Raw genomic sequence first — 19,497 nt, 5'->3', positions numbered from 1 at the left:
CTCTGAATATATATTCCATTTAGCTGTATCATAAACTAACAAAAGACAAGTGAAATGTCCTGTGCATGCAAATCTATTTGGGGGAGGGGAGGATGGACCTGCGCGGCGCGCGCACACACACACACACACACACAAAACAAGCAAAGCAAAGTCTTTGAGGCCATAAACTTATATGATTCAATAATTTTGCAAATACCAATTACAAAAACAAGCAGCAAACAAGGATATATTTAAGCGTGCAGGTGGATTTTTTCAACCCCCTTTTATAAAAGAAAGTCTCCCTTTGTTGTGAGAAATGGAGATGGGTGACCAACAATAAAAAAGGATCCAGCAACTATCATGGTGTCAGTCTTTATAGGTTCCCCCACCTTCACTAACCTATTTTAAAGGGACAATACAGGCTGGCAGGACTGTGTTATCTAGAGCTGCAACAAGCTTAGGCACCCGAATGATTCCCCACTGCAAAACCTAATTCCTAACAGGTTGGAGGCGCTGCCTGTGAAAACAGAAATTTCTGTATCCTGCTCATACAGGTCCCCTTCTCCCTCTCAGGACCAAAACCTCTTCCTAGATCACCTCATATTGTATGTTGCTCTAATCCAAATGAGAAGCAATCAGGTGTTGCTTCCTCCTTACAGCAGCTTTTGTTACCTGCTACCCACCATATTGGCTGCTCCACTTGTGCTGAGAGCTTGTCAAGCCATCAGGACGACATACAAACACACACTGCAGAGCAAGGCACCTGGGATACCAGCCCAGATCCTGCTTTTTGTTTTTCAACCCTTTGCTGAGCAAATGTGGTGGGCTTTATTTACCTTATTGTTCAATTACTGCCTTGGGAGCAAGGATGCTATAGCATCTCACTGGTCCTGAGTCAAAGACATCCCTGACCACGCAACCAAAGGAATCACTGAGTGATCTACAAACCATTGTAAAACTACAGGTTTCCATACCAACTTAAGCCACATTAACTTCTGGGGTGGATGGGACTCAGATCCAGGCTGCAATCCTGCTCACACTTACAGTGAAGTAAGTCACATGAGCAAAGGGGGACTTGCTTCTGAGTAGACATGCACAGGACTGGGCTGCAGTTATCAGGCAACCTTACGAAGGAGGAGGCTGCACTGGACATAGCGGGACTTACTTCCAAGAAAGCGTGTGGATGGGATTGGGGGCTGCACCACCACTTACTTCCAAGGAGACCTCTCCTGAAGTCACTTTTAAGCTGAGAGCACACACCATTCCCAAGTTAGATTTTGCTCCAGAGACTATACCTGTGGGTGGGGGCTAAGCAGGAAAGTGGAGCGGGGTGGGGGTGGGGGTGGAAGGAGGGAAAAACATAAATCCTCTGGAGCCAGCCATGAATTATTGGGGGTCTCCCCTGCTGAAGCTAAAACCAACCACCATTCCTGCACCACTTGAAATTGTCCTCCCTTATTGCTTTGCTATTTTGCTTTTTGGTGTTCTGCAGTTTTTTTAAAAAAATAGGCAGGTTAAAACTCCTACACCCCCCCCCCCTTATTTCATTCGGGTTTTAAGGCAATTTTTAAAATCATACTGTTAATTGTTCCGCAAGCCACTTGGAGGCCCACTGGAACCAAGCGGCAAAGGCCCCCAGAGCGATGCTACACAACCCTACATCCAAACAAGGCCCATGGATCTCAAGCGGGCTTACTCGCATGTAAGCTTGCATAGGACTGCAGCCTGAGGCCGAATGAATGGACAGGGGTGAATCTAAGCCACACCAAAGGCACGCTCTTGCCACGCGCCAACTCAGAAGGCAAAAGGGGCTTTTTAATTCCACTCCCAGCAAAGAAGGCATTGCACTGTCCCTCTTTAATGCCTTGTTAACCGGCCAATGATAAAATAAAAGCATGCAAAGAAAGCAACTCCCCTCTCCCCCCCCCCACTAATGCTTACCTTCTTCGCCTGCCCCCCCTCAACTGAAAGGAAACGCCAGGAGTATTTTGCAGCTTGCCAGAAAGTAACACCCAGCGCGCCTCGCCGGCAAATGAACCAGGAACCATCAATGAAAACAGACCCCACCACCAGCCTGGATGCCAGAAGCCACGATCAATAGCCGCGACTCGGCCACGCCAACTGCTCCCTCCTCTCCGCCCATCTGCTCGGCTCGGCTGGTGCAGATGGCGGACCTGGGTGCAGGGCGAGCGCGGCGCCCCGGGAGCTCGCGCCGCTCGCCATGATTAATTGATTGCTGGTCGCTAGGCGACCCCCGCGCCGGGCTCGAGGCTTTTGCAAAGAGCAGCAGCAGCAGCAGCCGCTGCCCCCGCCAACCCCAAAGCGAAGGATGCGGGGTCAAATCGCGCCGCCCAGGCAACGCATGCATGCATGCAAGGGTATCTATGCAGCACTGGGAGCAATGCAAAAAAATAAATAAATACAAGCAAGCGTATTTATGCAGCACTGGGAGCAATGCAAAAAAATTGCAAGGGGTTGCAGTGGGGGAGGAAGCGGGATGGCGGCGAGGCTCTAGATTTTGCAGAGAGTTGCACTGAGGACCGGAGGTGGGGTGCTGTGGTTAGGAAAGCCTGCCCTGCCCTGCCCACCCCTGGCTGGCTGGCTGGCTGGCTGGCTTACCTCCTCGCCGTGGGCTCTCTCACAGTCCCATCGCGCCGCCAGGCAAGCTGGCGAAGCTTCCCTCCCTGGAGCGAGCTGCGGCGGAGCTCCGGCAATGTGGGTCGCCGGAGGGATCAAAGGAGAAGGGAGCGCGCAAGAGGCAGAGCCGCCGCCGCCGAGCCCCGGGAAGGTGAGGCGCAGCAGCCTCGGCGAGCTTGAATGGAGGGAAAAGGATACTGCGCTCGTGGCGCATCCTACTGGCGAGGACTGCGAAGTGCGAGGCGAGGGGGCCGTGGGGGGGGGGAGATGCGCGCTGCCGCCCGTCGTGCCAGGGTCAGGCCCGCTCTACTGAGGCCTGTTGTACGCCCCCCACTTTGTTATAGGTGACTACTAAGGCACTTTAAAAGAGGGGGGTATGTGTAAAAGGACGTAAAATATGCATGTGCTGAGTTGTATGTATAGATGTGAATTTGGAAATAATCACTTTTTTTTAAAATTGCAATGCATCTCACAGATCATCACATAGCTGTCAACTTTCAGATTTGAAAATAAGGGATCAGCAGCCTCACCTGTCCCGGGGACAGTCTACGGGATATCTAACAACGGGATAGTAGCGGGAAGCAGCGGGAAACGGCGCTGGAATAAGGGAATTTCCCGCAAAAAAAAGGGAAGGTTGACAGCTATGGATCCTCCAAGTGTCCCTGATTTATAGAAGCCATCCTGTTTCTGATTTGATCCAGGAATGTCCCACTTTTTCTTAGGATGTTCCTATTTTCATCGGAGAAACTCTGGAGGGTGTGGAGTTATCCCAGCCACCTGAAGGCAATCCTGTACAGTGGTACCTTGGTTCTCAAAATTAATCCATTCCGGAAGTCTGTTCCAAAACCAAAGCGTTCCAAAACCGAGGCACGCTTTCCCATAGAAAGTAATGCAAAATGGATTAATCCGTTCCAGACTTCTAAGAACAACCCCTAAAACAGCAATTTAACATGAATTTTACTATCTAACGAGACCATTGATCCATAAAATGAAAGCAATAAACAATGTAGTGCAGTCACGCAATCCATCAATCAGTAGCTGAACTGGGTTCCACACAGTCACAAAAAAGAAAGAAAAAGAGGCACAAAAATGCAAAATAAATAGCAAAAACAGACAGACCTCAGTGTAACACTCAAAACGGAAGTGTGGTACTCAAATCAGAAGCATTTGAGCACGTTCAGCTTCCGAAAAAAGTTCGCAAACCGGAACACTTCCGGGTTTGCAGTGTTTTGGTTCCAAGTTGAGTATCAAGGCGTTTGAGAATCAAGGTACCACTGTATAGGGAAGTTTTTAAAAAATGTTTAGTGTTTTTTAATGTTTTTATATACGTTGGAAGCTGCCCAGAGTGGCTGGGGCAACCTGGTCAGATGTGTGGCGTATAAATAGTAAAATTATAATTATGGAATGGGACATCCCTATTTTCATCGGAGAAATGTTGGAGGGTATGATCTCACCATACTGGGAGATTCTGTGCTGTAGCCTGTGTGCCTGCTCATTCGGCTGACTAGGTGTTGATCAGCAACTTCAAAGCTCCTGCCCTTTATTATTTTATGGTCCTTTATCTTTAAACTGGACTTGGACCAGACAGCCACTCAAATAGAGGAGTGCCCTCTGTAAAGTAGGACACACAGACCCCTTGCAATTTGTGCAATGGTTAATTCCTTTTTCTTTTTTTGCTTGGTGTGTAATTCCTGCCTATTTCCTACTGAGGTGGTCAACCTGTATTTGAGCTGGCATAGTTGGATGTTCCTCATACCTCCCCCCCCCAAAAAAAATCCCTGCACGTGGACAGGTAGTTTGTCAGGGTGCTAGCCTAGCCTTCTTCCTGACTTGCTAGTTTTCTATGCACAGGGAATTTTTACCAAGTTGTTAGTACAGTACAGAGGAGCATTGTTTGTTCTCTTCCACACCCCACACCCTCATTAGTCTGAAGTAGTACAAGTCCTGGGGAGACCTAGGCCTTAATGATTGGCAGCTGAATGTCAACCCCTGCGCCTAATGAAATGCCTTTGGGTTTGAAGTGATGTGAGGAGATGCAACAGTTCTCGCTACCATGTGTGTATCTGTGATAGCCCATATACAAATCATTACTCAGGGCTGCTGAGAGCCAGACTTCAGATTTCCAACAGCAGGGAGATTCTCCCAACTCCAACAGCCTTTGTGGCCAAGAAGATAACTAGAGCTTAAGCCTCAAAATTTGTTCTCACCCTTGGGTTGTGGAGGCGATTCATCCAGTTATATGCAGAGTGTTTTTTCCTCATGGTTCACCACAAAGGAAATAAAAACAGAACATTAGGGATCCTCTGACGGGGGCACTTCTGATGATTCCCCCATGCGTCTGTGGCTCTTTCAGCTTTTGCTGAAGACTGAGCCTTTAAAGCCTACTGTGGAAGGGGAGATGTTGGGTTGTCTTTGCTTTTGCTTTTATTATGCATTTTCTGTTTTTTATATTGTGATTTTATGCTGTGAACTGCCCTGAGATCTATAGGGCAGAATAATAATAATAATAATAATAATAATAATATGGACCTAGCCCTGTGGGACTCCCTGCCAGTAGTTCGGCAGGAATCATCCCCACTTTCTTTGACACGCATTCTGAAAACTGTGTTATTCAGACATTCCTTTGCCATGTGAATCTCTTTTTACCAACCAGCATTTACTGGTGCTTTTATTGATGTTGAGATGTTGGTTTTTTATGTTCCACTATTTTATGAATCTGCAGCCTATACATATTAAAACAAATAAACCATCCTTGGGAAAGAAGCCTCAGCTCCATGGCGGGCAGAGCAACTTCCAAGCTGCTTCCCAGCCTCACTCCATGGCCTCAAGAGGACATCCATGGGACCTGTTTCCTGCCAACTGTCAGAAAGGGAAGACCTGCCTCCATCATGGGCTGAGTGAGTTCCGAGATGATGCTCCACACCACTGCTTTATCTCTGAGGACACTGGTGAGAGCTTTTGCTGAGAAGTGGGAGGCTAAAGGGCAAACCTGGGCCTGGGGAATACAGTGGTACCTTGGTTCTCAAACACCTTGGTACTCAAACAACTTGGAACCCAAACACTGCAAACCCGGAAGTAAGTGTTCCGGTTTGCAAACTTTTTTCGGTTCTCAAACACCTTGGTACTCAAACAACTTGGAACCCAAACACTGCAAACCCGGAAGTAAGTGTTCCAGGTCAAAGGCCTGGAAACGATGCCTTATGAGGAACGGCTAAGGGAGCTGGGCATGTTTAGCCTGGAGAAGAGGAGGTTAAGGGGTGATATGATAACCATGTTCAAATATATAAAAGGATGTCACATAGAGGAGGGAGAAAGGTTGTTTTCTGCTGCTCCAGAGAAGCGGACACGGAGCAATGGATCCAAACTACAAGAAAGAAGATTCCACCTAAACATTAGGAAGAACTTCCTGACAGTAAGAGCTGTTCGACAGTGGAATTTGCTGCCAAGGAGTGTGGTGGAGTCTCCTCCTTTGGAGGTCTTTAAGCAGAGGCTTGACAACCATGTGTCAGGAGTGCTCTGATGGTGTTTCCTGCTTGGCAGGGGGTTGGACTCGATGGCCCTTGTGGTCTCTTCCAACTCTATGATTCTATGATTCAGAAGCCAAACGTGCTCTGTTTTGAGTGTTACACTTCTGATTTGAGTGTTATGCTTCCAATTTGAGTGCCACACTTCCGTTTTGAGTGTTATGCTGAGGTCTGTCTGTTTTTGCTATTTATTTTGCGTTTTTGTTTTTGCGGCTCTTTTTGTTTTTGTTCTTGCGACTGTGTGGAACCCAGTTCAGCTACTGATTGATTGTGTGACTGCAGTATATTGTTTATTGCTTTCATTTTATGGATCAATGCTCTCGTTAGATAGTAAGGTAAAGGTAAAGGTAAAGGTAAAGGAACCCTGACAGTTAAGTCCAGTCACAGACGACTCTGGGGTTGCGGCGCTCATCTTGCTTTACAGGCAGAGGGAGCCGGCCTTTGTCCGCAGACAGTTTTTCTGGGTCATGTGGCCAGCATGACTGAGCCGCTTCTGGTGAAAGCAGCGCAGCGCAGCGCAGCGCAGCGCTGCGCAGCGCAGAGCACGGAAACACTGTTTAAATTGCTGTTTTAGGGGTTGTTTTTAAAAGTCTGGAACGGATTAATCCATTTTGCATTACTTTCTATGGGAAAGCATGCCTTGGTTTTGGAACGCTTTGGTTTTGGAACGGACTTCTGGAATGGATTAAGGTACCATTGTACCAAGGATTTTGGTAGGAAGTGCCTAGGCAGTATACGGGCACCGGTGGGCAGAATGAGGCCTCAGGTGGCGGGTGAAGTGGGCTGTGAGGAGCAGTCCCCCGGTCATTCCACCTGAGCCTTGCAGATGTTTCCTTCTGCCGAATGACAGAGCTTTGTGTGGCGCAGCAGTGTGGGCCCCCTAAGCTAGCCTGCTTCCTCAGCAGCGGATGACGCTGGCCTGTCACCGGTGCCAAAGTAATAAAATAATGCACAAGTTATAAAAACAAAACTGAAATATACTCGGAGTCGAGAGTGGATTTCATGCTCTTTATTAAGCTTATAGTGGTGAGGAGGAATAGAAGTTCCCCCAGAATGTCTGCTTTATATACATTATTTACACAATGGGCCCCATGTGATTGGCTAATTCCGAGATTCTCCTGTAGGCCAATCAGGTCGCGGATTCATTTCCACCTGGAGCTGGATTGGGTGGCTCCTGTGGACCAATCAGACTGCTGCATTTTGGATCCTATTCAACTCAGTACATAACTGTTATGTACTGAGTTGAATAGGATCCAAACTGCAGCAGTCTGATTGGTCCTAGAACAATAGGATCCAAAACGCAGCAGTCTGATTGGTCCTAGAACAATAGGATTCAGAATGCAGCAGTCTGATTGGTCCTAGAACAATGCAGCAGTATGATTGGTTGGCAAGAACCACCCAATCATTCTCCAGATAGAAGCGAATCCACAACCTGATTGGCTTACAGTAGAATTCCGGAATTAGCCAATCATGTGCAGCCCATTGTGTAAATAATGTATATAAAGCAGATACTTTGAGGGGACATTCATTCATTCCTCCTCACCACTATGAGCTGAATAAAGAGCATGAAATCACTTTGCGACTCTGAGTATATTTCAGTAACAAAAACCATGAAACAGAAACAGTTCCTTAGAGAAAACAATGAAAAACAATCCATATTTGAAAATAAGGCGAACATATAAAAACAAAGCCATGCATGTAAACGGTTAAAACTAGTTCCGGTACAGATGCAGACTGGGATAAATATCTCCGCTTAAAAGGCTTGTTGAAAGTGGAAAAGACAACAGAGACAGCACCTGCCTAGTAGGAGGAAAAGCCAGAGGATAGGTGCCACCTCTCTCAAGTCCCGATTCCTTTGCAAGCTGGCAGCATCATGTGTCCTCACAGCAGGTCAAGGTGCTGCTGCTTCCCATACATTTAAAAACATTTCCAGTTTTTTAATTTCTCTTGAAAGTAAGTAATGAGGAAGGCTGACACACCTAACGACGGAGGGCATTCCACAAATTGAAACCACCACCGAGAAGGCCCTGTTACAGGTCGTTGCAAATGTCCCCAGTGGATCAGGGAGTCTTTCTTAACCAACTGCCTTACTTCGCTGAATGCTGTGGCTCCAATTTGCCCAATGCAAGGATTACCCTTTATTCAGTCTGGAAAGTTCCCCACTAGCATTTGCCTTCTGAATCAACAAGGTGTGTGGCTTTTTTTCTACAGCGGTGAAGTGGGGATGTCCTGGTCCTTTTGAGAGCTCCAGGAATGTAAACCTTGCTCAGTTTTGCCAGGCTCGTGCCAAGGAAGAATTCAAGGATGAGGCAACCAGGTTACCACCCCAGTGGAGTGAGTAATCCAGGATTAGTTACATTCTTAATCTTACAAGGAGGGCCTTGAATCCTTTACTGGACTGAAGCCAGTAATCCTGAGACCTTGACTCTCCTTAAATCAATGTGAGCTACACCACAGACATAACCATCAATTTGGATTTTGGCGTGTTCGGTGCATCACAGGACCGTTACAAGAGTCACACAACAAGCCAGTATAGACAGCAAAATATGCACCTCTCCCCACACCCCCTCCTGCCTTCCTGCTCATTCTGGGCATCTTTCTGAATGTCTGTTCTGATAGAACCGCTGCTTATGTGTAAGCTCCTGCTCACAGCCTCCTTGACAAGGGATGGGATTGTGCCCTAAAGAGAGAGAAAATGCCAAAAAGATGGCTTCTTTAGCACAGCTAGCATGAGAATAACCAGCTAAAGTTACACAGCCTTCCAGCTGCCCGCCGAATCCTAATTGTTTGTGACAGAACTGGGTTTTTTCTCAGGTTAATGTCACAATTTTCCTTAGGGGTGGAAGAGTATTCTGTGATATTAACTTAAACCAGAGAAGTTTTGCAAAATATTGGCCTCGTCTCTCCCCGCTGAAAGGAGAGACTATTTTCGTAACTGCAAAAAGCTTTTAAGTTATTCTTTTCTTTTAACCTGTAGGATCATTCTCTTTGAAGAACTGGCAACAATTTGCAGGCTTTGATGTGCCAGCAAAAGGGTTTTCGAAAAATAATTTTGACATATAAATGCAGTATGTTTACATCCCAACTCAACGTGAATAGGACTGAGCTGCACATGTACTGATTCTGCCTAAAGATAAAAGCTTATCCAGCCAAAGAGGAATATTGGACTAGGAAACAAAAAGCCACTGAAAATTTCAAAAAAGCATTTCTGTTCTACCATAGCCAGCCTTAGGCTAACAGCCAGATACTTATTTTTATTTGGGCTGGCCTTTTAACCACCTTCTTCAATTCTAGCATGACAATGCAAAGTCATACAACGGGTTCTTGGTTATGGGCCCAAACAGCAATTTAGTAAGCCATGCCAAACTGGAATAATGTGTGTTCACCATCTCCACACTATTTATAATTGTATAAATGTCTACCATGTAGGTTTGGTTGTCTGCCCAAAACTAAAACGTCCTAATTGCGGGCCCAGCAGGGGTCCTAATTTGGCCCATGAGACTGTTCTATAAGGGAAGCTGACATCTGATTCCATAACTTCTAAGCTTTATTAGGTGAGAGATTTGGGGCTCATCTGTACTGTCATTTAATATACCTCCATTAATTATCCCTTGCTCTATGACAGGGGTCAGCAAACTTTTTCAGCAGGGGGCCGGTCCACTGTCCCTCAGACCTTGTGGGGTGCTGGACTATATTTTGAAGAAGAAGAAAAAGAACGAATTCCTATGCCCCACAAATAACCCCAAGATGCATTTTAAATAAAAGCACACATTCTACTCATGCAAAAAACACACTGATTCCCGGACTGTCCGCGGGCTGAATTTAGAAGGCAATTGGGTGGATCTGGCCCCCGGGCCTTAGTTTGCCTTAGTTTGCCTCTATGACATTCTCCTCTAAATCACTGTCTTCCCACACTTTCCCTTCCCTCCATAGGCGCCAACTCCTAGGGGCCCAGGTCCCTTTGCCCCCCACAAGCCCCCCATAAAATATCTGAAGAGGCCAGGGCCCCCCAAAGTTGATTGCCATTGCTGCCTCCCCTCCTTTTTTCCACGTTTGGCCTTCATTTCCCATCGAGCCCTGTAAAAGAACTTGTAAAAGGGTTGCTGGATGCAAGAGAGCTGGGATCGGGGGAAAACCTCATTTCTTACAGCCTTTGCAATTGGAGACAGACAGGAAGAGAAAATGAAACTGTGCGCTCCATGGGACAGATTCATGGAGCTCTGCTAGGACAAAAGAGGAAGCAGCTCCCTGGTTGCTTGTCATTTTTAAAAATTAAATTCAAGACATGCTTTAAGAGCCAAGGGAGGAGGACATTGTCAAGAGCTTTGCCATTTACTTTCAAACTTCTTTTCTGCCATCCCTCCTACGTCCTTGTCCCCCTACCTCCAATATCACTGTCCTTGTCTGCACCCACCCCCATATTTTATTCAAGTTGGTATCTCTGCTTCCCTCAATCTGGATTTCCACATACCCTCTCCTTTCTCAGAGTATCCCTGGTATAAGAAAATCTGGATCAAGGGAGGGGAAATTGTGGGAAGGCAGTAATTTGGAGAAGAAGCTGACCATCCACATTAAAAGACAGAATGAATGAGCTCTTTCTTAAAATCTTGCACTTGCACCACCTTGAAAGTTGAAATGTAGGAAGAGCAAATATAGATAAGCATGGACTTTCAGAACCAGCAGTTTTATCAGGACTGGAGATAGTGATTTAATATTGCTTTTGTCCAGTGAGGTCCAGCGCTGAGGGCCTTCTGGTTGTTCCCTCCCTGCGAGAAGCCAAGTTACAGGGAACCAGGCAGAGGGCCTTCTCGGTAGTGGCACCTGCCCTGTGGAATGCCTTCCAACCAGATGTCAAAGAGAAAAACAACTACCAGACTTTTAGAAGACATCTGAAGGCAGCCCTGTTTAGGGAAGCTTTTAATGTTTAATAGATTATTGTATTTTAATATTCTGTTGGAAGCTGCCCAGAGCGGCTGGGGAAACCCCACCAGATGGGCGGGGAATAAATTATTATTATTATTTGTCATACGTTCTGTCCCATTGACATCTCAAGTCAAAGATGGTTGAAGCAATACTGAAACAAAATGAAGGATCCATTTCAAAATCTGGTTGTGGCATTACACAACCAAATTTCTAGCTCTCATGGCTAGGGACTGAAATCTGAGGAGTTCTGAGAAATCAGAAAGAGCACCTGAATATTAATATAAGGTAAATGCAATGCCGAATCTTTTTAATACAATTTGGCTTTCTCCTTGCAAAACGGGGGATGTTTTTATATAGAAAATCTAGCCCTCCCTGCAGGCATTAGATAATACCAGTCACAATATGAAAACCTGACTGAAATGCTCAGATGTAAAATTGACCTGACACACAGTGCAAGGCTTCTCTGGGTAACTTTCTAAAGAGGGATAGCTCAAGCCTCAGCGGAGTCACAATAGAGAATTGGTCTTCCCTGCCTGGAAGCGGGACTCTGATTTGAATTTAGGTCAATGTGTATTTTGTCAGATCTCTTTCCTGCCATGTGCTTAAATGTGGCTACGAAACATTCTGCTGCCGTCCCATTATTTACATACAATAGGGAACAATCCGACCCAACGTAATGGCAGAGTCCCAGTGATTTCAGTGAGGGAGAGCAGAACATATGCTTAACTTAGCTCAGGTGTTGCCAACTTCCCCGCCCCACGGGCCAATTTGCACACTGGAGAAACTGTCATGTTATAATTCCTGCTCCATGATTGCAGTCATGGGATTGTTATCTTTCACATGACGGCATATGTTTTGACTCCACAGAGTGGGAAGTGACGGAGACAGGATGTTTGTGTTACTGTGTTCTGTGAAGTGGGACTATTGTCCTTTGTTCTTTTCCTCTTTGCTCTCTGATGCTAGAGAGAGAGGGAGCCATGTTGCAGTGCTCCGTGTGTGTTTATATGTAAATAAAGTAGATTAGCCAAAATGTTGCTGAGGTCTGTCATGCAAAGCTGTGAAGACTCTGAAGCTCTCTAAGTGTGCCGGTGTCGGTTGGCATCAGTTGCTGTGATGTTTGGGCAGAAGAAAGCTTTTGAAGCTCCTGAACAATTGACCAGGAGGGAGAGAACATGCCAGTCGGGCATGTGTCTCTGCCAGGGTCCTACTCGAGTGTAAGCTGAACTCCTGACACAACACGCGCATGCACGTGCCCGTGCGCGCGCGCACACACACACGCATGAGTACACACCACAACCGATCCATTAGCTACAACAGAATGTCTCAAGCCAAATTTCAGTGGGGGGAGGGGACCCTGTGGGTGCCAGGAAAGGGCCTTTATAGGTACAGATGTGGTCACAGATGCTGGGCTGGCAACCCCTGGCCTCAGAATTATTTGCGGAGCAGCAAGCAGAGAAAAGATGGAGAGAATCTCCAGTATGCCAGTGGGCAAGCAGACGTGCTCTTGGAGTTGTGTCTTGAATCCACAGGGACTGTTTTGAGACAGGGGAGAAAGAGTGGAGAACAAAAGAGAAATTGAAGGGCTCCACCAAAAGGCAATATATGCTTTGAGTCTGAGAGCAGCCGCCGATTAACTTTGACTGAGAACCCGCCTGAAACCCCAGAAAAATGATGGTGATGATAATCAGGGTTTTTCCCCAGCCAGAACTTGGTTCCGGCACATCTTATAATGCCATTGCCATTTTAAGAGAACAAGAGAGGGATTCGTGGTGATTTCTGGCACCTCTATTTCTAGAAAAATACCACTGATAATAATTAAGTGAGAAAATAAATCAGATTTTTTTTTGTTGGGGGGGGCGGGAATCGTATGTTTATTGTATTGGCCAGGATGCGACGTGATCTCGTTTATGTTTTTACTTTTTTCTTATATTATTTTTTTAAAAAAGCATTTACATGTCGGGGAATTTACATTTACAAAAGAATTACTTGTTAAGGTTTTGCTTTAAAGCAGGAATATAGGAAGTTGCCTTATGCCAAGTCAGACTGTTGGTTCATCTAGCTCAGGGTTTCCCAAACTTGTGCCTCCACTTCTTTTTGGACTACAACTCCCATCATCCTTAGCTAGCAAGACCAGTGGATGATGGGGATTGTAGTCTAAAAACAGAAAAGGAAGAAAAGGTGGTATATACAGTGGTACCTCGGGTTACAGACGCTTCAGGTTACAGACTCAGCTAACCCAGAAATAGTACCTCGGGTTAAGAACTTTACTTCAGGATGAAAACAGAAATTGCGTGGCGGCGGCAGCGGGAGGCCCCATTAGCTAAAGTGGTACCTCTGGTTAAGAACAGTTTCGGCTTAAGAACGGATCTCCAGAACGAATTACCTTATTTTTTGCACCATAACACTCACTTTTTTCCTCCTAGAAAGTAAGGGGAAATGTCTGTGCGTGTTATGGAGCGAATGCCTACGGATGGTGGGGGGAATCTGCTGCAGTCGTGAGCAGAGGATCCATGGTTCCCCTTCCTTCCCTCCTCCGTGGCTCGCTTTGAAACAGCAAAGCGGGAGAAGAGCCGCTGAGTGAGGAGGAGAGAGGGACAGAGAGCCTGCTTGCTTTAAAGGAGCAAAGCGGGAGAGGAGAGGAGCTGCTTACATGAGTGTAAGCGGCTCCTGTCCGGTTGGCTCCTTTAAAGCAAGCAGGCTCTCTGTCCCTCTCTCCTCCCCACTCAGCTGGCTAAATAGCAGCAAAGTTTTTCAGTGAGCCGGGGAGGAGGGAGAGAAGCAGAGCCTGCTTGCTTCTCCTCTTATACCCCTCTTCTGCATTATTAACAGCATCCTTCTCCACCCACCCCACGCGTGTTCCTTGGCCCTTGAGTGCTTTTCCTTCCCTCCCCACTTAAAACGTGGTTACAAAGCATGGATCCACGTGGATCCTCAGGATTTTTGCATTGGGCTACCTCAAACTCACCGTCAGATCACATGTCTGTGGCCACAGCATGAACCACAAAAATCATACATCCACTGTTTCGTTTAGATTTTTTTTTTCTTGTTTTCCTCCTCTAAAAACTATGTGCGTGTTATGGTCGGGTGCGTGTTATAGAGCGAAAAATACGGTAAGTTCTTAACCCCAGGTACTGCTGTAAATGTAAATAATAAAATGAAGCATGGCCTCCAATAGTTCACGACGACAATAGGAACATGCTTGTCACATGGAGGGGAACCAGGAGAGAGGGAAGTACCACTTGCAAACTGCAGAAACAAAAGAGGCAACTCTCAGAAGGGGCTTGGTGATAATGACATGGTCTCTCAGGCAGCCTCCACCCACGACATCAACCAGGTCTCATGTTTGGGCCCTGAAATCTCAGGGTCTGGGGTGCTCCTGGCAACCCTAGTTTAGCGTGGCAGCACCTACCCCTTTGGAACTCCCTGCATATTGAGATCAAGCAGGCACCTTTACTGTACTCTTTTCGGCACCTGCTAAAAGCATTCCTGTTTATAGATAGGATGCTTTAGCCAGATGCTTAGAAAGTTGAGGTAATTTTAATCTGCTTTAGTATTTTAACTTTTGCATGTTTTAAAGCAGGGCTGTATTTTTTAATTTTATTTTTTTTGTAAATCGCTTTGAGGTGGCCAATACATTTTATGAAATAATAAAACACTTATGGGGGGTTGTTTTGGTATGAGCTTAGGTATCTGAAGAAGTGTGCATGTACACGAAAGCTCATACCAATAACAAACTTAGCTGGTGCTACTGGAAGGAATTTTTTTTATTTTGTTTCGACTACAGCAGACCAACACGGCTACCTACCTGTAACTAGACTTCTGGGGGTGATCATGAGGAAAGCTTGCACTCCAGAATTCACCACTACAAAACTGCATGTATACATGTCTGCTTAATTAATTGCTCATCCATTCCCACTACCCTTTTGCTGATTTAAAAATAAAACGCAAGAGTTATCTTCTAAGTTTAATGTTGAAGCCAGTTGCACATTTTTGCCTGGAGGAAAGCCTCATTGAACTCAGTGGGATTTATTACACATTAAGCCTATAACGAAATTGCAGTCCCCCCCCCTTTTTTTTTTAAAGCCACACATATTGGCTGCAAACACTTCGAAACTTAAAATGCAGAGAAGGGTGCGGAATAATGCTGTACGATTTCCACCAAAACCTAACCTTCCTTCCCCTCCATCACGCTCAGGGCTCTGAAAAACAAAGCAGTGTTAGCTTTACTTAATCTTTATCCCATCGAAACACAACGTAGTTTGGAGAAATAAAAAAAGAACTCTGCAACGTGATACCGCATGCGTGTAATGAAGGGGTTAAAAGAAAGCCGGGAGTTTGCAAGGCATGACGGGAGTTGTAGGCGAAGAGCTTCATGGGAATTGTAGTTGGGCTGTTTCCTTCAGCATGGCTGCCCTCCTGTAAGGTAAGCCAGTTTCTTTTCTCTGCTTTGCTCTGCTTTGCAGAAAGGCAAGTGGCAACATCTTTTAACCAGGCTGCAAATTCGAACCCAAGACAGGACGGATTCCTCTCCTGATTTCAGACTTGCGTGGCGTCTCCTGCTCCCGAGACACTGAATCAGCACTTTATTAACAGGATGTGGCCATGCTAACTTAGTTTTGGAAAGAGTGTTGTAAGGATCGTAGCCTAAAATTCCTGTCCAGACATAACAGCTGCTGTTTGCAGTGCACTCCTTTTTTTGAGGCTTTGGGGGTGGTGGTGGTGGAGCAAAGGCAGCAAAAATAGACACCACAGTCCTGGCTTTGATCCCGTGTAAAATCTAGTTGAGATTCCTGCACTGCAATGGGGTTGCAGTAGATGACCCTTCCAGCTCTCCAATTCTGTAATTCCATAATTCTATGAAAACAACAGCAACCTTGAGCATGTTTATTTATCCATCAGTACCGCTTCCATGAAGGGACGCGGGTGGCGCTGTGGGTTAAACCACAGAGCCTAGGACTTGCCGATCAGAAGGTCGGCGGTTTGAATCCCCGCGACGGGGTGAGCTCCCACTCCTCGGTCCCTGCTCCTGCCAACCTAGCAGTTCGAAAGCACGTCAAAGTGCAAGTAGATAAATAGGTACCGCTCTGGCGGGAAGATAAACGGTGTTTCCGTGCGCTGCTCTGGTTCGCCAGAAGCGGCTTAGCCATGCTGGCCACATGACCCGGAAGCTGTATGCCGGCTCCCTCGGCCAGTAAAGCGAGATGAGCGCCGCAACCCCAGAGTCGGTCACGACTGGACCTAATGGTCAGGGGTCCCTTTACCTTTACCTTACTGCTTCTATGCTACGTTTAGCCACGTGTGTGAGCAGTTGGAGTAATTCTGTTCAAAGATCGAGAGAAGCAAAGGGCCTCCCATTTCATGCCAACTCACTCAAAGTAAGTTCCATTGAGTTGAATGGGGCTTATTACCGTGTCAGTGGTTTGTGTCATTTCAATGAGTTGCTTCATTTGTGGTCAGATCCTATGCTGTATAGAACGTTCTGCTGAATTCAAGGAGCTCGACCATGATAATGATGATAATGTTTTTGGGTTTTTAAATGTACACACAGTAGCATACAACAAAACCAGAAATACAGCCCTGAAAATTCTCTCTCTCTCTGCAGTAAAAATGTCTCTATGTGCATTTAGGGACCTGCAGGTAGGGAGATAGCTGTTTTCCTTGTGTTCTTTTGCACGCTTTCTATACACATCTGGCTGGCCACTATGAGAACTGAATCTGATCCAGCAAGACTCTTATTATGTTCTTATATTTTTAAATTTCTAAAAGCAATAGCTATATGAGTGTGAGAGATGTGAGCATATATATCAAGCAGACTTGGAAGCACAGTTTTCTGTATGCCTTCCCAGAAGTAAGCTCCATTGAGTTCAGAGGAACTTACTCCCAGGTAAGTGTGTGCAGGGTTGCAGTATTGTTCTCAAGTAACTGTGCAAAGGATTGCAGCCCTAGGGTGACCAGGTGGGTGTAAGAACAGGTCTTATGTGCTTTCAACATCTAGGTAGAAGAGAAAATTGCTGCAGATACAGCTTCTTGTGCAGATTTTTAAAAAGTTGCATCAGTCAAAGTTCCCACTTCTGTACAATTTCTCTTTGCATCTGGTTGTGCTAACCACGCTCATTCACCAAGGAGCTGTTCTTATACTGAATCCAAGCACTGATCCAGGAGATAACGGCTGTCTACTGTGTCAAATGCTTTTCCATGCTGGCATCTTCCTCAGCTCGGGGGATCTTTATGGGTACCAGTGAACATACCACAGGTTCAGACTAGGACCTTTCAGAGTTGTTTATGTTTATTTATAAAATAAATTTCTGTCCAGCTTTTCCTTTCCAAAATAGGGGTACCCAAAATGGCTTACTAGATGCAGGACATGACTTCTGCCACTGAGTCAGTAGAGGCCACTTCTAAAGCCCTGTTTTTGTTTATTTAGAAACCTGCTTTAGAACAGCTTGCTATAATAGCTTAAAGGTAAAGGGACCCCTGACTGTTAGGTCCGGTCGCGGACGACTCTGGGGTTGCAGTGCTCATCTCGCTTTATTGGCTGAGGGAGCCGGCGTACAGCTTCCGGGTCATGTGGCCAGCATGACTAAGCCGCTTCTGGCAAACCAGAGCAGCGCACGGAAACGGCGTTTACCTTCCCGCTGGAGTGGTACCTATTTATCTACTTCCCTTTGACGTGCTTTCGAACTGCTAGGTTGGCAGGAGCAGGGACCGAGCAACGGGAGCTCACCCCGTCGCGGAGATTCGAACTGCCGACCTTCTGATCAGCAAGTCCTAGGCTCTGTGGTTTAACCCACAGGTTGCTGCTAAATGCTCTGCCACTTTACCTCTTTGCTTTGTTTTAATGGCAACTCCAGGGCGTTTGCTAGCTAATACCAACCTTTTCAGAAGGCCTCAAGTTTTTCACTTGCATTAAGATTACAGCAAAGTCGATTTTTTACTCCTATGATTCTGTAAGCTAGGAATGACCAGAAATAAAAGGGGAATAATGCTCAAGAGCGTGGGGAATTATAAATGGGCAGAGTGCACCATCTACTGGTACAAAGGAGAGACTCTCTTTTGTCAGTACAGTGAGAAATAGCCCCAGAGGAGAAAAATTGAATCAGCTTGTTCCATCTCTTAATTGTGGAGCTCAACCCAAAAAATTTTTGCTCAGGGAAAAAATTGTGTTCGCTGGAAATTACTTCCCAGTAAGTATTTGCAGGAGGGCAGTCAGTGTTGGACTGTGTTGCAGTTTCAGCAGCCTTATTTTGGTTTTAGGTGCTGCGTTTATATCCTGCTCCCACAACCAGAGGGCTCCTACAGTGGATTGCAAATAAGCCACAACAATAAAACAGAAAAGCAAAGAAACATAAAGGGCTCAGGGGAAATCTCATGGCGCTCATCCCTAACTTCATGAGACATATGAGAATAATATCAGCCAATTTCACAGCATTGTTATAAGGATTAGGGAGCAGTTCCTATGCACAAGAAGCTGGTGTAAAGTCACACCAGATCCAAACCCTGGTTAGCAGTGGGGCTGCTGCTCTGCCTAACCCTGGCAGAGGGAAAACAAGCCATTAAAATTGGGTTCTAGGCAGGGTTGCCAGGTCACGTGACCGAGCTGAATGCTCCCACCATGCCCCTGGGATGAGCAAGTTACACTGGTTTGTATCTTCAGACAGGATTTAATGCCATATTGGGTGTTCTATAAAGAGCTTTATAGGTCAAAACCAGGATTTGTTGCTGATTGTTTTTGTTCCGTTCAAGGGATTTAAAACCTGGTCCTTTCTTTCCCCCAGATGGCATCTTCTCCGTTGACCTTTTCAGCATGGAAGCAGATGGCATTGGTCAGCAGAGACTTAGTAAAGCAGAGAAGAAGCTGCGGCAAAAACAGATGAAGGCCAGGCATACCCTGCTGAGGCACGAGGGGATTGAGTGCGTGTCGTACCCCACCAAGGTGATTTGGGGGTTGAAGTTGCTCCTAGTTGAATGTGAATTGTGTTTACTAAGGTTTACTAAGAGATCTGTCCCACTGATCTTAATGGGGCTCATTGGCCAGGCTAGCTGTGGCTAATGGGATTTGGAGTTCAGCAACCTCTGGAGGGCATTAGGTTGGAGATGGGGAAGGCTGGTGTGGAACAGATCACATGGCAGAAATCCAAGCTGTTGGTGAAATGGACAACTGGGCTTTTCAAGCTACCCATCCTGGATTAATACGTCTTGAGTAGTTTTTCCATAAATGAAAGCTGCTATCAATAATTATATATGGTGCAAAATTCAGTGGCCAGGTTGCTCACCAGAACAAGATGGTTTGAGCTTATAATGCCATTCCTGACCCAACCCAACTGCACTGGCTGCTAATTATTTTCTGGGCCCAATTCAAAGTGCTGGTGTTGACCTATAAAGCCTTACACAGCTCAGGATCTCAATACCTTAAGGACCGCCTCTCCCCATACGA

General features: G+C 46.1%; 2 protein-coding genes across 11 annotated transcripts in view; one reads left to right on the top strand and one right to left on the bottom strand.

Annotated features, from left to right (window-relative positions):
• Nucleotides 1-2,830, bottom strand: part of ELMOD1 (ELMO domain containing 1) — a 48,761-nt gene extending 45,931 nt beyond the window's left edge. For 2 of the 7 annotated variants that reach the window (XM_081003936.1, XM_081003938.1), the window contains exon 1: nucleotides 816-902. The gene's annotated coding sequence lies outside the window, so the exon portion shown is untranslated. Of the gene's footprint in view, nucleotides 1-815; nucleotides 903-1,920; nucleotides 2,284-2,598 lie in introns of those variants that run through there. The other 5 variants (XM_081003939.1, XM_081003933.1, XM_081003934.1 and 2 more) reach the window with 5 other exon arrangements.
• ALKBH8 (alkB homolog 8, tRNA methyltransferase) overlaps nucleotides 1-19,497 on the top strand; it is a 229,924-nt gene that overhangs the window by 154,311 nt on the left and 56,116 nt on the right. Inside the window, exons 1-2 of one of the 4 annotated variants that reach the window (XM_081002099.1) lie at nucleotides 14,923-14,947; nucleotides 18,839-18,996. In XM_081002099.1, coding sequence (XP_080858225.1) covers nucleotides 14,938-14,947; nucleotides 18,839-18,996 — 168 coding nt within the window. In that variant the 5' untranslated portion in view covers nucleotides 14,923-14,937. Of the gene's footprint in view, nucleotides 1-14,922; nucleotides 14,948-15,443; nucleotides 15,487-16,938; nucleotides 16,948-18,838; nucleotides 18,997-19,497 lie in introns of those variants that run through there. The other 3 variants (XM_081002100.1, XM_081002102.1, XM_081002101.1) reach the window with 3 other exon arrangements.

Source organism: Podarcis pityusensis, assembly GCF_964106645.2.
Source record: "Podarcis pityusensis genome assembly, chromosome: 4".
Lineage (NCBI taxonomy): Eukaryota > Metazoa > Chordata > Lepidosauria > Squamata > Lacertidae > Podarcis > Podarcis pityusensis.
The sequence above is the reverse complement of the archived record's forward strand: the minus strand, read 5'-3'. Positions and strand labels throughout refer to the sequence as shown.